Genomic DNA, 21182 nt, shown 5'->3' on the forward strand with positions numbered 1-21182 from the left:
CTTTGAGTGTGCGGTGATGAAGGACGAATCAGAGACACATAGAGGGCAGAGAGGAGAGTCAAAGAGAGGCAGTGAAGGGCGGGCGGAGGCGGGCTTTTACAATAGCAGGAGGGAGTGGAGAGGTGGGGTTTTTGTTCGAAAGGTAGCCAAAAAAAATGTTTGTCAAATATGTGAAACTCTCAAACCAATTCAAATGGTGTTGCCTTATGTTGTCACATTTATCTGATTTATCACAAAATGTTTTTAAATTAACCAATCAGAGTCAGTTACTGCTACTGCATCTGGCTGTGTTGTGTAATTCAAAGTGACGAGCACATATAACCGTGTCAGCTAATAGAGTGAGTTACCTTATGTGGAATCAGCAATAAGCTGCTTTCACTTCTACATCTGCAGTTGTATTTTGGTGCATTGACCAAGCTGAATAGAAGGCCTTGCAGCTCAGCTGTGCAGCAGCCATCAAATAATCCATGAGTCCTTGAGGCACACAGCAGCAGTGTCAAAACACATCCATTGACGGCTAATAACAGCCAATTTGCTGCTTTCGCTGGAGATCACCTCAGCGAAATGTCGAATGTGTGGGTGAACCCCATTATTTATGGAACATAATAAGAGAGATTGACTATATGGTGCCGTTACTCCAAGCTGTCATCCAATTACTTGGTCATTAAATTCTATTTGATACGTTGAAAACTAATGTAGAACAAGGCAATTTTAGCAGGACTCTGAAAATAGCTTGTTTAACAGCACACACCAGCAGCCTCCTTTCACTGCGAGGCATTGTCATCATGACACCATGCAGGGAATCTGATGAAAGTATAGATGCATAGATACAACCTCAGTTTGCCAAATTGATCTAATTTAACAAGCTGGAAACGTAAAACCCTAAGTGTGGAATATACTCAGTCATCATCTGATGTACTCACATTGTCTGTGGTGTTTAGCTGATAGCTGTAATTTCTACAGGTGGCATTTTGCATTAGGTGACCTTTGATAATATTCAGAGTTTTGCTGCTGAATTGTTTCAGGGCTGCTGCATAAAACATGTTTCTTTTCATTTAATAGTCACATTTTTATACAATAATAGCAACTTCAAAATGGATGAGTAATCTCTCTAATACAGTGCTTGTATTCACATACCTTAAACTTTTTCATATTTTTTCTTATCACAACCACAAGCTTCTGTGAATGTTTTAAACATAATTTTTATTCTGGACTTTCAGAAGAACCATTCAAATATATGTTATGCTCTTAATAATAGTAGAGGCGAACTGATATAGTCCAAGATTGCATGGATTTTAATTACACTTTCAAATTTGAATAAGATTTAGGTCAGAATCGAATGACCGAACAGTCCAACAAAACAAAAAGGAAATAAAAAAGCTCTCAGGCAGGTACAACAGAAATAAATCACATTTTCAAACATCCAACAAGTTTCTTTCATCTTATTTATCAGGGTAGCTTCAGTGAATTTTATTGGGATTTTCTGTGATAGACCTTCACTAAGTGGCATATATGAAATTAGAAAAGTATTCCATTCATTTTTGCCTAGCCCTGATATCTCTTTATAAAGTCTAGTGCAGGGGTCTCAAACTCCAGTCCTCGAGGGCCGCAGTCCTACAGATTTTAGATGGGCCACAGGTACAAAACGCTGGAATGAAATGGCTTAATTACTTCCTCCTTGTGTAGATCAGTTCCCCAGAGCCTTGCTAATGACCTAATTATTTTATTCAGGTGTGGTGCAGTAGAGGCACATCTGAAAGTTGCAGGACTGCGGCCCTTGAGGACTGGAGTTTGAGACTCCTGGTCTAGTGTAACTAGTTCCTTCAGATGTCATCTAATTACTAAACAGAGTAACCTGTGTGCAGCTTAATCTCAGTTCTCACATGAGATTAATTATTTAAGCAGCATAGATCCTATGGTAACTCTGGAGCAGCTGCAGAGATCCACATCTGAGATAGGAGAAAAGGTCAACAGAACATCTACCAGTCTTGCACAAATCTGGAGTTCACGGAAGAAATTGTTGAAAGAGACTTGGAAAATAAATGCAGTTTGCAGTTTGCCGTGTACAGGGTTGCTACACACTCTCAAAAAGTCGGAAAATATGGAATTTGCCTGGATAAGTTTGGGAAAAGAAAATTGCAAACAGAAAAATATTTGAGTTTCCTGTCATTTTAAATAACATCCTGCATCAATGATTTGTCATGTTACAGTTTGATTACACATTTGTTCCTGCTCATTTGAAAACCGAAAACTTTGTCCATTTTAAACTAAACCTGTGGATGACTAGCCGAAAAGTATCAAATGTGGTTCACATGCCATATAAAACTTTGAAACAACCTTTTTCAAGTTTTAAAAAGGCATTAGTTATAACTGTATGTGCTTTAAGGCTCATACGGCTTATGCTGTAGAAGAGAACTGATCTAAGTTAGTTCAGATGCAAAAAAAACACAGTGAAACATCTCTTTACCATGATCAGAACTTCAGCTTTGTATTTGGGAAACATTTGGAGAATAGAAACCACGGTGGTGGCAGCATCATGCTGCAGGGATGCCCAAACACTTGAGACAGAGGGAGATACTTACCTTATAGAAGGACAACAATAATAAGCTCTGCACTGAAAAAATGCAAAATCCTTAGTCTAATTTCTAGTGTAAATATCTTAATGCACTTTAAATAAGAGAAAACTAACAAACAAGTAACTTCAGCATAATACTGGAGCTAGTCTTAAGTCAATAATTTCTTAATATTGATTGAAAAGTCACTTGTAAGTTAGTTTTGTCTTATTGCAAGTGTACAAAGATATTTGCAGTAGAAACTAGACCAAACATTCTTGGTAAGATTTAGAATTTTTGCAGTGCAGCGCTGTAGTGGAATGGGCTAAATCAATGGATGGACTTTAGGTCTGCAAAGCTGGCAGAAGCATTACTCAGAATACCCAAAGGTGCAAAATACAATGCAACACTTTTCATATTTTAACTTGTAAAATCAAAATTTTCATCCCACTAAACAATTATGGCACATAAAATCCCACTAAAATCAAATGTTTGTAGCAACAAGTTTCATCTACATGAGTAGATGTAACCTTTTTGGAGAAAAATTGTTTTACTACACTGTACTTTTTACTTTTACCTCAGTAGTAATTTTTATAACAAGTTAATGAGTAAAATGTCTGGATACTTTAATAGCTGCTTCTTATTAGTGAGATTGCTTCACCAATAAAGAAAAAATGCATGAAATACAGACACACCTACAGTTTAATCTAAAGTGAGACTTCTTGTTTGTGCCAAGCTTTGTTTTAAAAAAATTTCCACCAGCTGTTCCTTTTGGCACTAGACGTACTTTACTCTGTTTTAACATACATATTTGCATTACTGACTGTAAGTATTAGGTTCATTGTTTATTTCTTATGATTTGGAAAAGTGCTGCCTGGATCAGTTATTTTGTAATCATGTAATCTATTTGAATTTATTTTTTAAGTTTTGGTCTTTAAAATACCAGAATTTGACATAACATTTTGTCTGCCTGATGGCATCATTTATAAATATTATATCAGATGTTCATATGAGTAACTCTGTACTTGAAAAGCCTTTTAGCCAGTTTTTCTTTTTTTACTTAGGGCTGAGCAATAAATCAATAACAAAATATTTCGCAACAGGCATATGATCAATGTCGGTAGATAATACATCTGATAGAATATTCATTGAACTCTGACTCAGAACCGCAGAGCATTCTGGGGGATGTAGGCAGAAGAGACTTTAGCTGCTCAATTTCTCACAGCCAGCTAAGCAAAGTTGGTGGAATCAACTGACTCACTCACTCTTTGGTTACCTAGCAACTCACTCATTCTGTGGTTACCTAGCAACAACCTGTCGACTAACTGATGCAACAGCACTTTAAAAAATTTGCCCACTGTGCCTCATAACTGCTTAAAAAAAACAAAAACACACACACCGTGGAGTAAAGACTGTGAATTGGCAGGATTTCAGATATTTAAAACAAAAAGGGAATCAATAATTATCAATTTTTAAAATCGTGATATGTTTTTCAGCCATTTTATCGAGCCTTATTTTTACTCTTACTGGAGTAATTCCTTAGATGGCTACTTTTTACTTTTACCTGAGTAAAAATATGTTGAAATAGTGCTATTATTCCTTCAGTACTATTTTTGGGTACTCTACCCACCTCTGACTAAAATACGTTGCGTTTTGAGATTGTCACAAAATACAGACATGAGCACTTGTGCCACCCGTTTTGAGAAGAAAACGGTTTAAGAGTTTCTATTTAAAATGCATCAGAGAAACTGCAGCAGCACTGCTATTTAAGTAGAAGTCCAACCTGATCAAAAACAATAAAAGGTCACAGTTAAGAGTTGAACCTCTGAGAGGCAGCGAAACAAAGCTGAGCACAGAGCTGAATCAAATCTTTGAGGATAAGGAAGATTCCAGCCTCTCCACTTGCAGAAGTAGGTCATGCAGACGCCTACAGTATGCAACTGCAGGTTAAGTGCTCGTCTTTGTATTCCAGACAGCGAAGGTCTGCTGCGGCCTCTGGAGGGGGAAGGGGGTGTCTTTGTTCTGCGTCCTCCCACAAGAGGGAGACAAGTCCACAGAAAACCACAGTGCAGGATGTTTCTTTTTGTCCTTTCTCACGTTGTTAAACTTCTAGAATCGATGCAAATCACTAGGAAGCGTGACGTTTTACATTTTCTAGAAAACAGATTAAAAAATATAACGATTGATAAGACGATAGAGAGAATCTGGAGGAGAAGAAGAAGACGGAGAGCCGGCAGACTCCAGCGCTGACCCTGCTCCGGTGCTCTGCAGTGTGAGGTAGTTGGTTGTATGGTTTCGCATAATAAACAGCCTGGAGATAACTGTACAACCTTCTAGCTTTCCCTGCGGAGTCACCCAGACTTCAGATGGACGCCTTCAGTCTACCCTCCTTTTGATATGGTAAGTATAGAGAGCGGAGAGAGAAAAAGGGCAGAAAGTTATAAAATAAAAGACTTTTTGTTGAACCCAAAGAGAAATCTGTCTCAATAAGCACGTATTAAAGTAATTCTCGGGTTAAATTTAAACTAAATCTACTGTAAATTTGTTTTCTGACGTCTTTATACAGAAAAGGAGCATATCTGTTATGCAAACAGTGAACCAGACGAACTGACAGTCTGCGCCACACACATCGCAGCTATTATTAGGTTTCAAATTATTCTAATTCGCTTTCAAGTCAGTAATTATATTTGCACAAACACAAACAACGAAACAGTTTGAGCTCTGACTGTAAATCTAATAAATCTAGATTAGGTTTGATTAGCTTTCGAGATCGCGATAATCCAGTTTTCAATACAGACACCTCGCCCTGCAGTGTCTTTGATGAGTTATTTGGTGCAGTCTAACGGGATGAAGAGCCATCTGTCAATAACGGCTTCGTTTCATTAACGCCACTCCAAGAGGTGATCCTACATTTTGTCTGAATTTTCACAACAGAATTAGACTGAAAGTAATAACAATGTTTTTAGATATTCATTCACTACTTGCTTCTTTTTCTTTTTCAAAACCTAAAAATAGAAGTGAAGTGGTGCTTCTGTTTTTTAAATTCCTGCAGTAGATATCTCTTAAAAATTATAAGTTTTCCAAAAGGTCGTTTCTTTTCTGCTCTTTTGATTGAAACTGCTTTTTATTTTTTGCTCAGTAGCTCTGTCACATTAGCAAATTCTGCTAAACGATGAATCGTTCAAGAATTTATTGCAATAAATTATAATATTGTAATATTGTTACATTATGGTAACGGCAAGAACTCATTCTCAAAGATCAATAAACAATCAATTCTAATGAACATTTAACTCTGGAACTGAAAGATATTTTAAATATCTAAATTAAACAAATACAATAACAGAATAAATAAATAAAATTTAAAATGAAATCTGTAACAAAATTGTCCTTCAAAAAAAGATCTGGTTGAGACCTAAGAACCAGACTGAAGACTTTTCTCATCCAGTTTTTGGTAGGAAGAGAGAAAAAAAACAATAAATCATGCAATTGGAAATGATTGAACTTGTTTTAATTTATCATGCGATTGATTTATTGCAACAGGCCTTCTTCTCAACTCTAAGCGAAACCTTAGAGATGTGTTTTGAGTCAGAAAACCTAAAAGAATGAAACAAATGTCTGATTAAACGAGCAGACATTAGTGTCAGTGTCTCCTGAAGCACGAGGCTGAACTTGCCTCCCTGCCTCCGCCTCCTTCCCCTCCCCTGTCCCCCAGTGTGTCTGGCTAGTGGCTCAGACACCCAGTATCCGCATTGCGTTGCAGCGCTCCAGCGAGGAAGGGATGAAAAAAAAGGGAAAAAAGCACATATCAGCGATCTCTGCTGAGCACTGCACAAAGAAGCAACTCCCCGGCAGGTTTCCAACTCCAGGGGAAATTCAGCCTTCACATCAGACCCACTTTACACCTGCTGTTGGTGAACAGTCAGCCGGATTAATTTGATGTAAATTGTGTATTTATATTACCCTCCATTATATTCACTCTTATTTTATTTTAAGCTGGGACTTTCAGCTGAGGAATTTGGCATATTTTCTGATAATTACAGCGCAGTGGATGCGTTGTGTGCTGACATAAACTGCAGACTGTTTGTGCTGCTGTGGTCAGAAACGGCCAGGAGGTTAATCACCTTTGGCTTTCATCCTCACACAGCTTTTCGTGTCTCTTTGCTGCCTCTTTCACACACACACACACCCACCCACACACACACACACACACACACACACACTCCGCGCCCTTTGAGATGCAGGAACCAGCATGCAATCCCCCTTCCTGACAAACTCTCCTCCAGATGCAGGAGCATCGTATCGCCCAAAGACACACACACACACACACCCACACAAGAACACACAGAGACACATGCCGTCATGTGAATGTCGCTTTTTTTCTTCTTCTTCTTCTTCTCTTGGCGAGACGGGACGTCACGCCTTGGAGAAAAAAAGTAAAAAAGGGGTTCAGAGAGTGAGCGAGATGGAGGAGAAGGAGGCGGGGACAGGGTGATGGAGGGTGTAAAGGAAGGAGAAAGAGCGATAGCTGGAGATGCTGCATGCTTGCATAAGTAACTCTATGTGTTTGTGTGTGTTGTATGCAGGTGACACAGATTTATGAAAGGAGAGGGTGATGGTTGTTGGGGGTTGGTGGAAGTGTGGGTGCCGTTAGAGCACCAGATAATGGAATCAATGCAACTGTCTGCATGTGTGTGTGTGTGGGGCGGGGGGGGGGGGGGGGGGGGGGGGGGGGTGCGCGTGTGCTTGTGTGTGTGTACCTGCGTCGTAGGCATCGACTGTTCGGACGCTAATCGCCTGGAGAATTAGTGATGTGACTTGGCAGAGGGAGACAGGCACACACCAGAGCCAGGGACAGCGGCTGAGAGAGAGGGATAGAAGAAGAGACAAAAAAAGAAAAAGAGAGGAGAGTGAGGGATAGAGGGTTAGTGAGAGGGGGAAAAAAAAGAAGCTTTTTTCCCATTCGCCGCCGCGCACTGCGCTCAGAGAAGACTGTGGAGACGGGGCAGGATAGGTTTTATGAAACGCTTTCTTCCCTAACAGATGGATAAATGTCGTTTTTCCTGTTTCTCCCGTGGATTAATAACTGATCGTAACAGTGTGTTGTGTGCGGACCTGAGTGTAAACGTGTGTCTTTGTCTGTTTTCATGTCAGGAACAGCAGGCAAAAGCAAATGGTGAGTCCAGAATAACTTATCGGGCCGCTTAACAAACTGAGACGATCAATCCGACTGACCGCGTCCGTCTCCATCATCCGTCTCCATGTCCATTCTGTCTGATTCAGCGTTTCCACGTGTGAATGTTTCTCTGACGTCTTCCTGTCTTTGTCTCCTGTGCCTGCGAGGACAGCAGAGGAACTCATGAAACTGGGGCAGAGGAGGGCGTCTCAGTGCAGCAGAGACAAAGAGACAACGAAGAGACGCAGCGTAAATTCATAACAGACCGAACGCTACACGTCCCTTCGGACGAGTCGCATGTTTGTCTGCATGTTTTGCGCCCGGCCAGAGACAAACGTCCAGAGCTCAGGGCGTGATACAGGTGTCCTCTGGACAGACCGGTGTTATTTGACCCCCCCGTGTGTGTGCCGTGTGTTTTGTCTGCAGAAAATGTTCAGGGCTGAACATCTTTGTCATGGGGGAGTGATTACATAATCCTATGAGCTCATAAGGCCTGTAGGAATATAAGAAGGCATCACTGTCTGGCTGTTGATGAAGCACAGGCGATAATATTTACAAAATAGACACATTTCATCTTGATTTAATTTACTTTCTTTAATTCCTCCAACTTGCAGATAAAAACTACGGATCTCCATTCGTATCTTCAGCTTACCTCAAATGCTCAAACACGTGTCTGCCAGCAGGGGGCGCTTTCTTTGACTGTTTTACCCCACAGACCTGCACTGAATGAAAGGCGTTGGCTATGCCACTGAAAAAGATGATAAAAAGGGATTAAAAATGAAGAACATTTAAGTAGATCCACTGGCACTGATATTTCTGCAACAAACCGAACTTTAACTGAGTGCGTCTGTCTCCGCAGGATGGGATCGGGTCCAGGTTCTGCAGAGCGTCTATGACAAACGGCAACCCAGCTTCTGTGACGTAGGAACTGTTTCTTATTTTAGACCATGTTTTTCTCATCCTGCAGGATGCAATTAATATTTAAAGCATCATAAGTGTGAAAGTTAAGTGTTAAAACTTGAATTTGGTGGGTCGCACGGGTGTGCTTCATTGTCCCTGAGACCCTTAACCTGTGATGATGTAAGAGGTCACAGGTGAGGTCCTTGGGAACAACGTTTCATGCATTTGCTTCCAGCAGAATTAAACATTTTAAATCCTTTTTCTCAGAATAAATTTTTTAAATGTTGACAGACAGCCTGTCAGATGCTGAATCTGTAGGAAACGTTTTCAGTTATCATGGAAACCTGAGACGAAGGACGTTTTATTTTGAAGGGGACAGTAGCTTTTGGCTGGCTTTGTGCGCTGTGTTGCTCCACGTTTCAATAAAAAGACAGCCAGGGTTTGTGACCCCGATGTTTTCAGCCACGCAGGATTCATTCATTCATTCATATTACTATTAATCTTTAGTAAAGCCACAGCTTGGGAAAAGCCTTTTGCTGTTTTTGTTTTGGAGTAAAATAGTAAAACAATGAAAATAAGCTGATGTTCTCCAGAAGGTTTTGAGATAAACTTTGGTTATTGATATATTAATTGTCACACTTCCACTTTATTAAAACCTTTTTATTGTTGCTCTGAAAATTCCTGACTTATTAAAATAAACGCACATAAATGCTCTATTTTATTTCCCATTTCCAACAATTCATGTCTTTTTATGTTATTTTATTTCATTAACTTTTTCTGTTACATTTTATGTAAGTTTAAACCTGTTTGGTTATCTTTTGATTTGTTTCTCATTTGATTAATGTAGTTTTTAACACTGTTTTAGATGCACTCATAAATAAAATGCAATTTAAAGTTTTGTCTTTATTTAGTTGTGGTTAAATTGATTAAATCTAATGTTTTTTAAGTCGTTAGCTGACATTTCCAGACATCAACTTCAAACAGTGAGGTGGAAATAAAAATTAGCTTTGCTACATTTATTCTATAGTAATTATTGTGTAGATACACCAATAACTCTGCTGTCAGTGAATTTGGGAAATTAAAATATTTATATCCTTATTTTGATGTTAAACACGCGGTTAATGCAACTTTTTATTTCAGTGTGAGATTTTAATACTGCAACAAAAGATGCTGAAATTGATGTGAAAAGATGCGTTACATCCAATTCAACAGAGTTTCTGCTACTTGGAAAGAAAATAAATATCTAGTTAGTGAAGACAAAACATCTGGAGTTAAAACTACAGATACAAACCAAGTTTTTTTTAACCTTTTCACTCTTTCAAAGGGTTGAAAACCACACATCCTTTTCCATACACTTCGGTATTTTACATTACTTTGTGTTGGTTTAGCATATAAGCTTACACATTAGTCTGTGGCAGTTATGAGACAAAATGAGACAAAGTTCAAGGGTCGTGAACGTCTTTGCAAGGCATAAAAGCTGAATGATTTGCATTTGGTTTAGTTGTTAACAGTTTCTTTCAAGCGGAAAATTACTGACTTCAAACTCCAATATTCCTGAGATTCATTTTAAAATTTTATAGTTTTTTCTAGCAAATGTTTGACTTTTTCAAACTGAGAAATATTCTTATTTTTTTATGGAAACTGTCCATGTTTTTTCTAGAACATTTTCAACTTTTCTAACTCTGAAATGACCTGTTTTTCTAGAAAAGTGTGGAGATTAATGAAAAAATTTCTGAGTTTTTTTCTCACAAATCTAGAAAGTTTCTGCATTTTCTCTTGCAAATCTTCAAATATTGGAGCACAGAAATTTCAGAATTTTTCTTTTAAAAATTCTAAGAGATTAATCTAAAAAAAAAAAATTTCAGAAAATTGTTTTTCAGAATTTTTGAGAAAACTCAAAATCTGAGTTTGAAGAATTTCTGAATTTTTAAACTCAGAAATTGTCATGTTTTTGGTAAAAGATCTTTTTAGATTAATCTCAAAATTTCTGGGATTGATCTCCTTTTTTTGCTCACAAATTTTAGACTTCTGAAAATCAAATCTCCAGAGATTTTTCTAGGAATATTTTCAACTTTTCAAACTCAAATATGTTTAAATTGTTTTCTAGAAATTTTTTTAGATTAATGTCAAACTTTCTGTGTTTTTTCTAGTGACATTTTTGACTTTTTCAAACTAAGAAATAACCATATTTTCTATGGAAAATGTCTGGCTTTTTTTTTTAAACATTTTCAACTTTTCAAATTCTGAAATTACCTGTTTTTCTAGAAAAGTGTGTAAATTTATTAAATTAAATTTCTGAGTTTTTTTTCTCACAAATCTTTGACTTTTCAAACTTTTCAAAATTTCCAAGTTTTTTCTAGAAAGTTTCTGCATTTTCAAATATTTCAGAATTTTTCCTAAAAACAAAAAATTCAGAGATAAATCTGAAAGTTTTCAATTTTTCAATCTCAAAAATGTTCATGTTTTTTGTAGATTTTTTTAGATTAATAATTGATAGATTAATGTCAAACTCTCTGTGTTTTTTCCAGCAACATTTTTGACTTTTCAGACTCAGAAATGTTCACCTTTTTAATCTCATAATTTTGGAGTTTCTTGACATACATTTCCTCCTCTTTTCCCTCCATCTACAACGTCCCCAATGTGCCGCCGTGGAAAACGCCCTGCGTCAGAACCTCGAGGTCGGCTCTGCGGCTCTCGGCCCGACACCCAGCCAGCGCGTCTCGGCGCTCCCTGGCTCTGCGCCTCGTGCGTATTTGTGCATCCCAGGACGGTTGACATTGATTGTGCAGGAGACAGACTGAGACACATTAGTACCCAGCTCGCACTCGCTGCTGAAAAACACATTAACTGGCTGCATTGGGAGCCCTGTCTGGTAACCATGGTAAAGCACACAGGCTGGGAGGAGGCGGCGGGGTGAGACGGGGCAGCGGGTTCAGCGCGCCGTCTCTCAGGGGTTGTCTTTCTCAAACGCTCCTTTCCCTTTCCTCCGGCCACGTCTGTCATTGTCTCTCAGCCTCTCTTGTCTCACACTGACAGCTTCTCTCTCTCTATTTGTCTCACATATTAACACATTTGCATATTTCTTTTTTCTTTGTCTTAGATTCTTCCTGCTGACCCTGACATTACCTCATTCTCCTCCCCCTTATCCAGCCACCAAGTGCAACATAATCTGTCTGCCTCTTGTTGTTTGCCGTCTTTTCTTTTTTTGGCCTTCTCGTCTCGGGCGACATGATTCCTCGGTGAAGACTGGAAGAACAAACGTGGGATAAGCTCAGCTAAAATTACAAACTGTGTGACGAGAGATTCAGGAAGTTTATGTCGGCATGCTGAATTCATTCAGTCATTTTAGATGAATAAAGCGTCTAAAACAAGCCTGCTGTTGTCATTTAATATTAATGTTGAAAGTTTGTCTGTATTGTGCAGAATTTTTAATCTTTTTTCTGTTTTTATATGTATTTTTATATTCTTTGAGTGAGTCTATTTGCAGCCAATAAATATTTTTATATTCTATTATACTACAAACTATTATAATTCATATTATTTTATGAGACAGTTTACACTAAAATAATTTAAGTCAGGTTCTTTAAATTTGGTTCCACTTTTAATGGTAGTCTTCTGAAATCTATTAAGTGTTTTATTATATCTTTATTTCAATTATATTATGAACATAAACTTATATTGTTTTATAAATATTTTTGAGGAGACCTATATTTATGTAACCTTAATTTATATCATACAAATGATGCACTTTTTAAATATTCTAACAGCACAAGATGTTAAAAGTTGAAATGGTGTAACAGTGAATTAAATCAGGGAATTAAAACAGACGTAAAGAGGAGTGGCAAAAGCAAATGAGGTGGATTAGCCACCAGATCATGGTGCTGTGGAATATTTGTACTGGTGAGCTGTTTGCATGTTCTAATACTGTCATACAGCAATCAGAGGCTTCTTCAGATTAACTGCAAGACTGGAGATCCTTCCTGCCTGCAGCATCACCATCAACTCTTTGAATGTATGTTTGGTATAAATAAAGTGTTTTTGAAATTTAATTATTCATCTATTTTTTGTTTGTTTATTTTGAGTTACTAACTGAATTCATCCTCAAACAAAAAAATGGAATTTCACTACATTATTTGACTAAACAACTTTAAAATCAGGTTGGACTGGTTCAAACAGCAAATAAAATCCTAAAGCTGTTTTGTTTTATTTTGTTTTTTTATTGCTGGCATAAAGGAACCAATGATTACAAACCACCCACTAAAGAATCAGCATTTACTGAAGCATTATGCCAAGTGTTGGCATGTTTTAACCAGCAGTAATTTATTTTAGTCCAAATATTTAAAGAAAAACTGGAACAGCCCTTTAACAAAGCCAGAAGCCAGTTTCAGAGTTATGTTTCTACTTTTTTTTTTTTTTAAATATAATTAGACCTGATCGCTGTTTCAGAAGGGAAAAGTTACATTTTTGGACTCAAATGTCCAGAAATAAAAATCTTACTTGACATTACACAAACCTAATGCCACATTTCTGGCATTTGAAGCTCCAGAATTCCCCAGGATGAAAGTTTGGGGCAAAATTTTCTAAAATGTAATAATCTGTTGATCAAGAAAGACTGTAGTGGCTAAAAACTGTATTTTTGTCTTTTAACTTTACAAGAAACAACAAAATCTGTTAGCAGGTTCTGGACATAAAGATCAGCAGCACATTTGTTGAAAACTAAATTAAACATTTCATCGTCATCAAATACAAAAATTTAAAATCAAATACAAGCTTCTCTGTATATCAGGCAACAAATGTGGGTTTAACACATGAAGTTTTGGTCTGAGTAAATATCCTGAATGGTCTAGTCAAAGTCCAGACTTTGATTAACTGATATGATGTAGCCAGAGCTTTATATGGTTTTATATAAAAGAATAATGACTGTAAACATCAATGAACTGAAAGAGTGGACTGTGGAACTTTTTTATTTACCCTTCTTCTGACTGATACCTTTGTACAGTAAGATTCTTCTGATCCTTTGCAACCTCTCTGCAGCTACATCGTAACTAAAGAATGTAAACAGAGAACCGTCAGGACAACTTTATTTCAGATAAGTAAGATTAAAGAGGTAAGAATATGACTTGACTTCAGCCTATTACTTTTTTGGCAAATTACTGGTTTGTAAAATTTCGTTTTATTTTGTTTTCTTTTATTTTGTAACGTTGTAACTTTCCCATAAATAAAGCTAATATAAACAAAAAAAATTTAATTGACGGTAGGTGTGAAGTAAAGAAGACTTATTACTGAAACTGAATCAAAAAGTACTTCAACAAAGTATTTATTAAGGAGTGTGAACATTTATGAAATAGAATTAGACTACTGGGGCAAATAAGGTCAATAATTTTTATTTTTTTCAGAGATCCCAATCCTCTTCCTTACTCATGTTTTCCGTTTATCGCTTACATACATTATTCTACGTACCCACTTTTATAGATGTGTTTTATTTTTCAACAGAAGTGTACAAGGTAAATACAAGATTTTTTTATGGAAAAAGTTTTTATATAACATAATAATTACCTGGTGTTGCTATTTATGTACATTTTCCCGTTTTGTTTTTCCAATTAATATAGTGTTTCTATTGTATTTTATCTACATAAAGCAGAGTTTAATGTATGCGAATCTTATTTCGATGTTAGCAACAACATTGGAGCACTCGGTTAGGAACTAAAAACGCAGAGCTCTTGTTTCCTTCAGAGTCCCCCAGACATGACGGACCACCGAGAACAGCCATCAGCGCATTTTTGATAGGGAAACATCAGACAGGGAAATGTGGCTGTGGGGAGGATGAGACAATAGATCATGTTATTTTGTATTGCAGGAATTACCGGATTCAGAGAAACAAGTTAATTAGGAACCTTAGTAATATGAAAATGAAATCAAAAGTGTTCAGGAAGCAGAAGATGTCAAACTATATTTGATTTTTAAAAAAACACATTGTAAGTTTTATAGTAGGATACTGTTTTTTCTTCTTCTTTGTTTTGGTTTATTTTATTTCATGTCATGCGCTCCACACTCCTTACCGGCTGGTGGCGGTAATGCTCACCTAACGTTTTTTGCCAACCGTCAATGGACTTCAAGAAGAAGAAGAAGCCATCACAGCAACAATAAACACGCACTTTCGGTTTACGGTATGTCTCCTGAATTCATATTTACCGAAAAATTAACCTGAAATCTCACAGGGGTTGAGTTTAAGATGAGGAATGCACTCTGGTGTTTGCAGCCTTTCATCGTCTTTACATCTCTATCTACAGCGGTAGATTTCTGAAGCTGGCTAATACCTGGAAAATAGTCTAGACTGGTCAAAGCTTTTATTACGGCTCTAATTTTTAATAAATACTCTGGTTAAAAATGCGCCGTGTCTTAAGGGCTCTCTAGCGCATGTTGCATATATTTTATTTATTATTGGGCATACTGGAAATGAATGTTAAGACAACACACATTCTGTAGTGTTGACTGCATTGTATTGATTTAGACGCCTGTGCATTTTCCCGCCGTTATGAGATTGTAATCCAGGAAATAGACGGAGCCTTTTGAGAAGCAACCCGAACTTGGCTTCCTAGTTAGAGGTCCACCTTAAAAGTGGCGTTCTGCCGGTAGAGGGCGCCCTTAACTCGTTCTGATAACTGGAATAAAAGTCAATGCAATAAATTAACTATATGTATATAACTATATATATTATAAGTTACTTATGGAGTACCAGAGGTGCCAAAATTAGATCAGTAAATATTTAAAAATATATATGAATGTGTGTTAAATTTAATTAGAAATATATGAATTAAATGTAATTATTTGTTGAAAATCATTCAAGTTTTAATTTATGTAATATCTCAGTATTAGAAATATTATTAACTTTTTTGTATATTTTTAATACTTTTGATAAGTTTACAAATTAAATATTTTTTATTTTCAGAAAGACACCAGTTTAAGTTCATTCATAAAGGGCTTAAAAAACAACAAAAGTTTTATTTTTTGTTTTTTTTTTGTGTATGTGTGTCATTATTTCAGTAGAGTTTACTGGTCCTTTGCAAATATTGGGTTGAGTCTCTGTGAAAGTGAATTATTTCATGGTGCAATTCAGCACATAGACTTTGAACTCATTTAAATAAATACAATTTAAATACTAGAAGCATTAATTTTAACTTAAAAAGACATAAAATTTGCATTATCTAATTTAGTCCTGTATTTAATAAACGATTAAAACATTTAAATAGATGTGGGTATTTATCATTTCCGGTTGTATTTTCTTTATGACATGTAAATAATGTTTTTATTACAATTTGGGACTTTTAACAGTGTTCACTATTTTGAAGCAACACAAAACATAGTGTAAAACCAAAATATTTTGAATTTAATGACACAATCCTATTAAAAAACAGGAGTAAAAAAATGTATACAAAATTTATTAGTACAGTGGTTCACTGGTTCACCAAAGGATTTTTATAATTTGTGACCCAAACACACAAATGTTATGTAATTTTAGGCAAAAATGTAGATATTTTCTTAATTTAAAAAATTTATATATATTCTATATTTGCAATATTAATGTATTTCTAACGTTCAAAAAACTTATTTGGGTAAATGAGAAAATCTGCAGAATGTAATTTTTATCTGATTAATCGTCAGAATAATTTATAGAGTATTCAACTGCATTAACCAGTTATTGTTTGGATTGTATCTTGTGTCGGTTTACAGGAGTAGACTGGCGGAGCAGGTCTGAGCTTCAGGAAGCAGAATGGAAGAGGAAGTGGTAACGGCCAAGACGGAACAAGAAGACCAAGCTAGCAGTGAAGGGGAGGCCGACGTGGTGAATAAAACGCCGGTCAAAAGAGGGAGGGGGAGGCCAAAAAGCTCCAAGAATAAACCGCTTTTTGCAGTAGACCTGATTCAGGATTCAGGTGATTCAAACAACACGTCTCAACCCAAGGAGCCACGGGAGTCTGGAGAAGAAAACGCAAAGACCCCGGTTACAGCCCGCAAGGGCAGAGGGAGGCAGAAAGGGTCCACGAAACAGAAAAGGAGCGACAATACAGAACAATCTCCAAAGAAAAGAGGACGACCACAGGGGTCTGGCAAGAAACCTGCCTCTGAAGGCTTAGTGAACGGCGGAGCAAGTCCGCGCAAAAGAGGGCGCCCAAGAGCCCCCTTAAAGCGGAAGTCTGACGTAGACGAAGGCAGCTCCGTAACTCCTCGGAAAAGAGGCCGACCGAAAGGGTCTCCCAATAAAAAATCGAGGATGGAGCGGGAGCATAGTGACTGGGATGCGGAAGCACACACAGCCGAGAAAACACTGAATATGTCAACAAGTCGACCCAGGAAACCTGTGGTAAAGTACAGCGGCGGCGTTCCCAAAACCATCTCAAAGAAACCTCACAGAGGAAGAGGAAGACCGAGGAAGAACCTGGATGACTCCCAACCGGTGAAGAGAGGAAGAGGCCGACCTAAAGGCTCTACGAAGAATAATCCGTCTCCTTTTAAAGCGCGTAGGAAGCAGGGAAGACCACGGAAGTACCCTCTGCCTTCTGCGGAGGAGCTGAAGAAGCCCAAAGTGTGGAAACCCCTGGGAAGGCCGCGGAAATACCCCCGAGTCGAGGAGGAAGCGTCAACGACGCCTCGTAGAGGCCGCGGTCGGCCGCGCAAGTCCAAGAAAGGCGCTCACTTACGAAAGAGCCTAACGTCTCCTTCCGCCCCGCGCGACGGAATGCCGAGGAAAAGAGGCCGCCCGGCGGCTAACCCGAGCAAAGACGACGGCGCCCCCCGGAAGAAGCGGGGCCGCCCGAAAGGCTCCACCAGAGGAGACGCGCAGTTCAACGACTCCAAGGCAGCTAGCGAAGGCGAACAGGAGCAGATGGAGGCGGCGTCGTTACGCGGGGAGGAACCGGGAGAAACTGTCCTGGCTCAGGACGTTAGCTACGACATCAGCGAGCAGGCTTGATGTACGGTCCGGTCTGACCACAACGTTGGCTGTAGTCGTTGCCGTTGAGTCATAGATCATGTGTTTTAACCTTCTGTCCGTTCGCTAGGCTAGGTATTCAGCAGCGTCTCCAGTTTTACTTCTAACGTCGTCATCTCTTTTATTGTGCTTTTACTATTATTATATTTTTTTAAAAAGAAGTTATTTCTGTCACCTGAGTGATAATTGGAAGCCAATACAGACAGGTTGTTCTCATAGAGATGCACCGATCTGGATTTTGTCATCTGAAACTGAAATTCGGTTTTCTTTGTGATCCTGCTGATTCAAATTTTGACAGATTCTGATGCGTTTCACTGCAAAAACACATCTTATCAAGTATTTTTTTCCTAGTTTTTAGTGCAAACAATATAGTAAACTTGAAGCAAGACAAAAATAGTAGCTTTTCAGCAAGATAGGAGCTTGTTTATGTAAATAATTACTTAGTATTGATTAAAATAATATTTCCACTGGCACTTATAACAATTATTTTTTTTCCAATATTATGAGTGAATCAATATTAAGAAATTATTTACTTAAAACCATCTCTTACATATTGCTAAAACGTTTTTAAGACTTGTCTTAGTTCAAGTGTATTAGACATTTAGTTTGTCATTCAGTTGTATGTTTAAAAATGTACAAATTGAAAGAAATTCGTTGCAAGGCTTCAATAAATAAGTAATAATAAAAGTATTAATGCAAATATATATAATAAAAGGTTAAACTAAGGGCAGTTTAGCAGTCTTATGAGGGATGAAGCTGCTGTGGAATCTGGTTGTTCTGCATTTGAAGCTTTTTGGCAGCAGGGAGAACAAACCTTTATAATCGACCGAACTCTGGACAGACGGCGACTGTGAGCGCCGTCAGGGATGGAAGGACGATCGGCCCCGATGAATCCCCGCTGTCCTCACCTCTCTCTCCACACGTTGCCAGTCTGAGGCGTTAGATCAGGGGTGGGCAATCCTGGTTCTCGAGGGCCGGTGTCCTGCAACTCTTAGATGTCTCCCTGGTCCAACACATTTGAATCCAATAACTGAATCACCTCCTAAATGCAGTCAAGTTCTCCAGAGTCCTGCTAATGTCCTCATTATTTGACTCAGGTGTGTTGAAGTAGAGACACATCTAAAAGCTGCAGGAGACCGGCCCTCGAGGCCTGGAGTTGCCCGCCCCTGCTCTGGATGCTCCAAACCAGACAGAGATGCTGCTGGTCAGTATTGTCCCTCTGTAGGAAGTGGTGAGGATGGGAGCGGGAAGGGTTGCTCTTCTCAACTAGGCCCGTCACAATAACAAATTCTGCTGAGCGATTAATTGTCTCAAAAATTATTGCGATAAACGATAATATTGTTTGAAGACCATTTTAAACTGATGCAATGGTAATGCAAGCAACATCCTGCCAAAAATAGATACTTTTTTTTCAAAAGAACATTTAACACTGGAACTGATAAAACATTTTAAAAAATAAACAAAACAACCAAAAGCAAAAATAAAATGGACTCGGTCTCCGTTAAAAATGCAGTTGAATAAAAACTAAACAACATAAAACCAAAGTGGAAATAAAAACTACATTCAACCAAAAGAATACAGATTATGAAGTCTGTACACTAAATAGCCCATCAATAATCATTATATTTAGATAAAGATCCGACTGCCTGATGCAATAGTTCACTCCTCCATTACAGGGAGGAAATGAGGAAGGGAGGCGTCAGCGGAGTTGAGCCTTTTCTCATCCAGTGTCGTCACTGGATGACACGCAATAAATTCAAATGAGGTCGATAATTTTAATTTATCGTGCTATTAATTGATTTATTGTTTATCGCGACCTATTCTCATCCACCATCAAAAGTGCAGACGCTGCTGAGCTTTCTTCACCGGGCAATTTCTTCTGTTGGCATTCAGGATTAGATGGTTTGCCTCACACCAGATGTTTCGCCCGTTCGTTGTCGTCCCTGATGGGACCCACCACTGCTGAGGTTGGTTCTGGACCTGACGGGTCGTCAGGGTGAAGGGCAGTGGGCTCGGTACGCAGAGCCAGTGCTGAGGGAGACGACCCTCGAAGCGTAAACGTAGTTTTAGTGAAAACTAGAGCAGAAATACTTGGTAGGATTTTGTGTTTTTGCAGCGTTTTGTTTTTATTGGACATATTCATAAAAGAAAAAGTTTGATTCAGACTATTTGTTCTGTTTTCTTTTTCTAAAGATTGTAAAAAAAAATAACAGAACAAAAACATGTCTGTACATTCGCATGAAGGAAATACAAGATTATGTCCATTTAAGCACTTGACCTTTAACCTTTATCTGAATTGTATTCAGTTCAAAACAAAATGTGTCAAAGTATATGTTGATTGTTGATGCCTTTACAGACTGAAAATAGCGGGACTTCCTGTTTTTGATGCTTTTATTTTTTTGGTCACTGATCGAAGCTCATTAATGGAAAATTGGGCCGATTTCGACCTCCAGCAGTTTTATCGGCGCACAAGATAAAATATATATTGACTTTTCTTGTCCCTTTTTGGCTCGTTTCCAACACAAACCCTCCACGTCCATTAAGAGATGAAACTGAAGACCTTTAACATCCTCCAGAAGGTGGCGCTAGAAGCTGATCTAGTTTTTTCCATCCAGAATCTTGTTTTTATGCCTTGTAAATCGGCCAAAATGTGCTTTTCATTTCTTAAACCGACGGTGGAAAACAGTTTTTAAAATCAAAGTGTTGAACAAAAAAAAAAAAAAAGTGTCAATTTGAGGTATTTTGTTTCTAATAATTTAACGTTCATTTCGGGATGAAGTTCTTTGATATGAAGCATTTCAGTTGTTTCTTGTCCATGACTCCTTGTTCTGTTGTCGCCTCAGTGCCAAAGCTTTGAATGTACTTTATTTTATTGACTCTTTGTTAATTGCATTCCTCCAGCAGTCCAATAAAAAAACCACATCTCGCTTTCCTGTTGCGCCCTGGAAGATTTCCTCCTGTTTGCATCTATTAACAATTTGTTTTGTCTTTTAATGTTAGGCGTGTAGCTCTCATTGTTTTTCTTTTTTATTGTTCTTTGTTTTTAACATTTTTGGGGATCAATTGATGATTTCACCAACATCCATGTGTGTGTTTTGGGGTACTTGTGCGTTGTACGTGATTATTACTCATATTGACAACTTTTGAAATCTAAGAGGGAATTAGGCTTTGAGGTGGATTTTTAAGATGAATAATTTGTGAGAAAATGTCTGAATTAAAATAAAATGTTCATCTGGCCATTTTATTTTCTGTTGTTTTTTATTTTATTTTATAAACATTTGAGTAAATAATGGCTAATAGCAGCTCAGGATAATTCTGTTTCTTTAGCGGCTCCACACCCTCGAGTCCTGTTTGTGACGTCATTAATGAACTATGCACCTGAGTCACTGACAAAGATTGTGTTAGGACAGATGAGTCACTACAAACTGAAAAACCTTCATATATATAAAAATTCTACTTATTAAGTTTTTACATGTCTAGAATTATATTTAAGTATTTCCCAGGTCTGGAAAAACAAGATTTTAGATTTTTTTTTTTTTTTTTCAGATTTTATTCAATGTCAGATTCT

General features: G+C 37.8%; 1 protein-coding gene across 1 annotated transcript; it reads left to right on the plus strand.

Moving 5' to 3' along the window:
* Window positions 1–14234: 14234 nt before the first annotated feature.
* Window positions 14235–20858, plus strand: LOC116730680 (serine/arginine repetitive matrix protein 2-like). The gene is made up of 2 exons (XM_032580053.1): window positions 14235–14792; window positions 16357–20858. The coding sequence occupies exon 2, from the start codon at window positions 16397–16399 to the stop codon at window positions 17594–17596; it is 1200 nt and encodes a 399-aa protein (XP_032435944.1). The 5' UTR covers window positions 14235–14792; window positions 16357–16396; the 3' UTR covers window positions 17597–20858.
* Window positions 20859–21182: the final 324 nt, after the last annotated feature.

Source organism: Xiphophorus hellerii, chromosome 13 (genome assembly GCF_003331165.1).
Source record: "Xiphophorus hellerii strain 12219 chromosome 13, Xiphophorus_hellerii-4.1, whole genome shotgun sequence".
Classification (NCBI taxonomy): domain Eukaryota; kingdom Metazoa; phylum Chordata; class Actinopteri; order Cyprinodontiformes; family Poeciliidae; genus Xiphophorus; species Xiphophorus hellerii.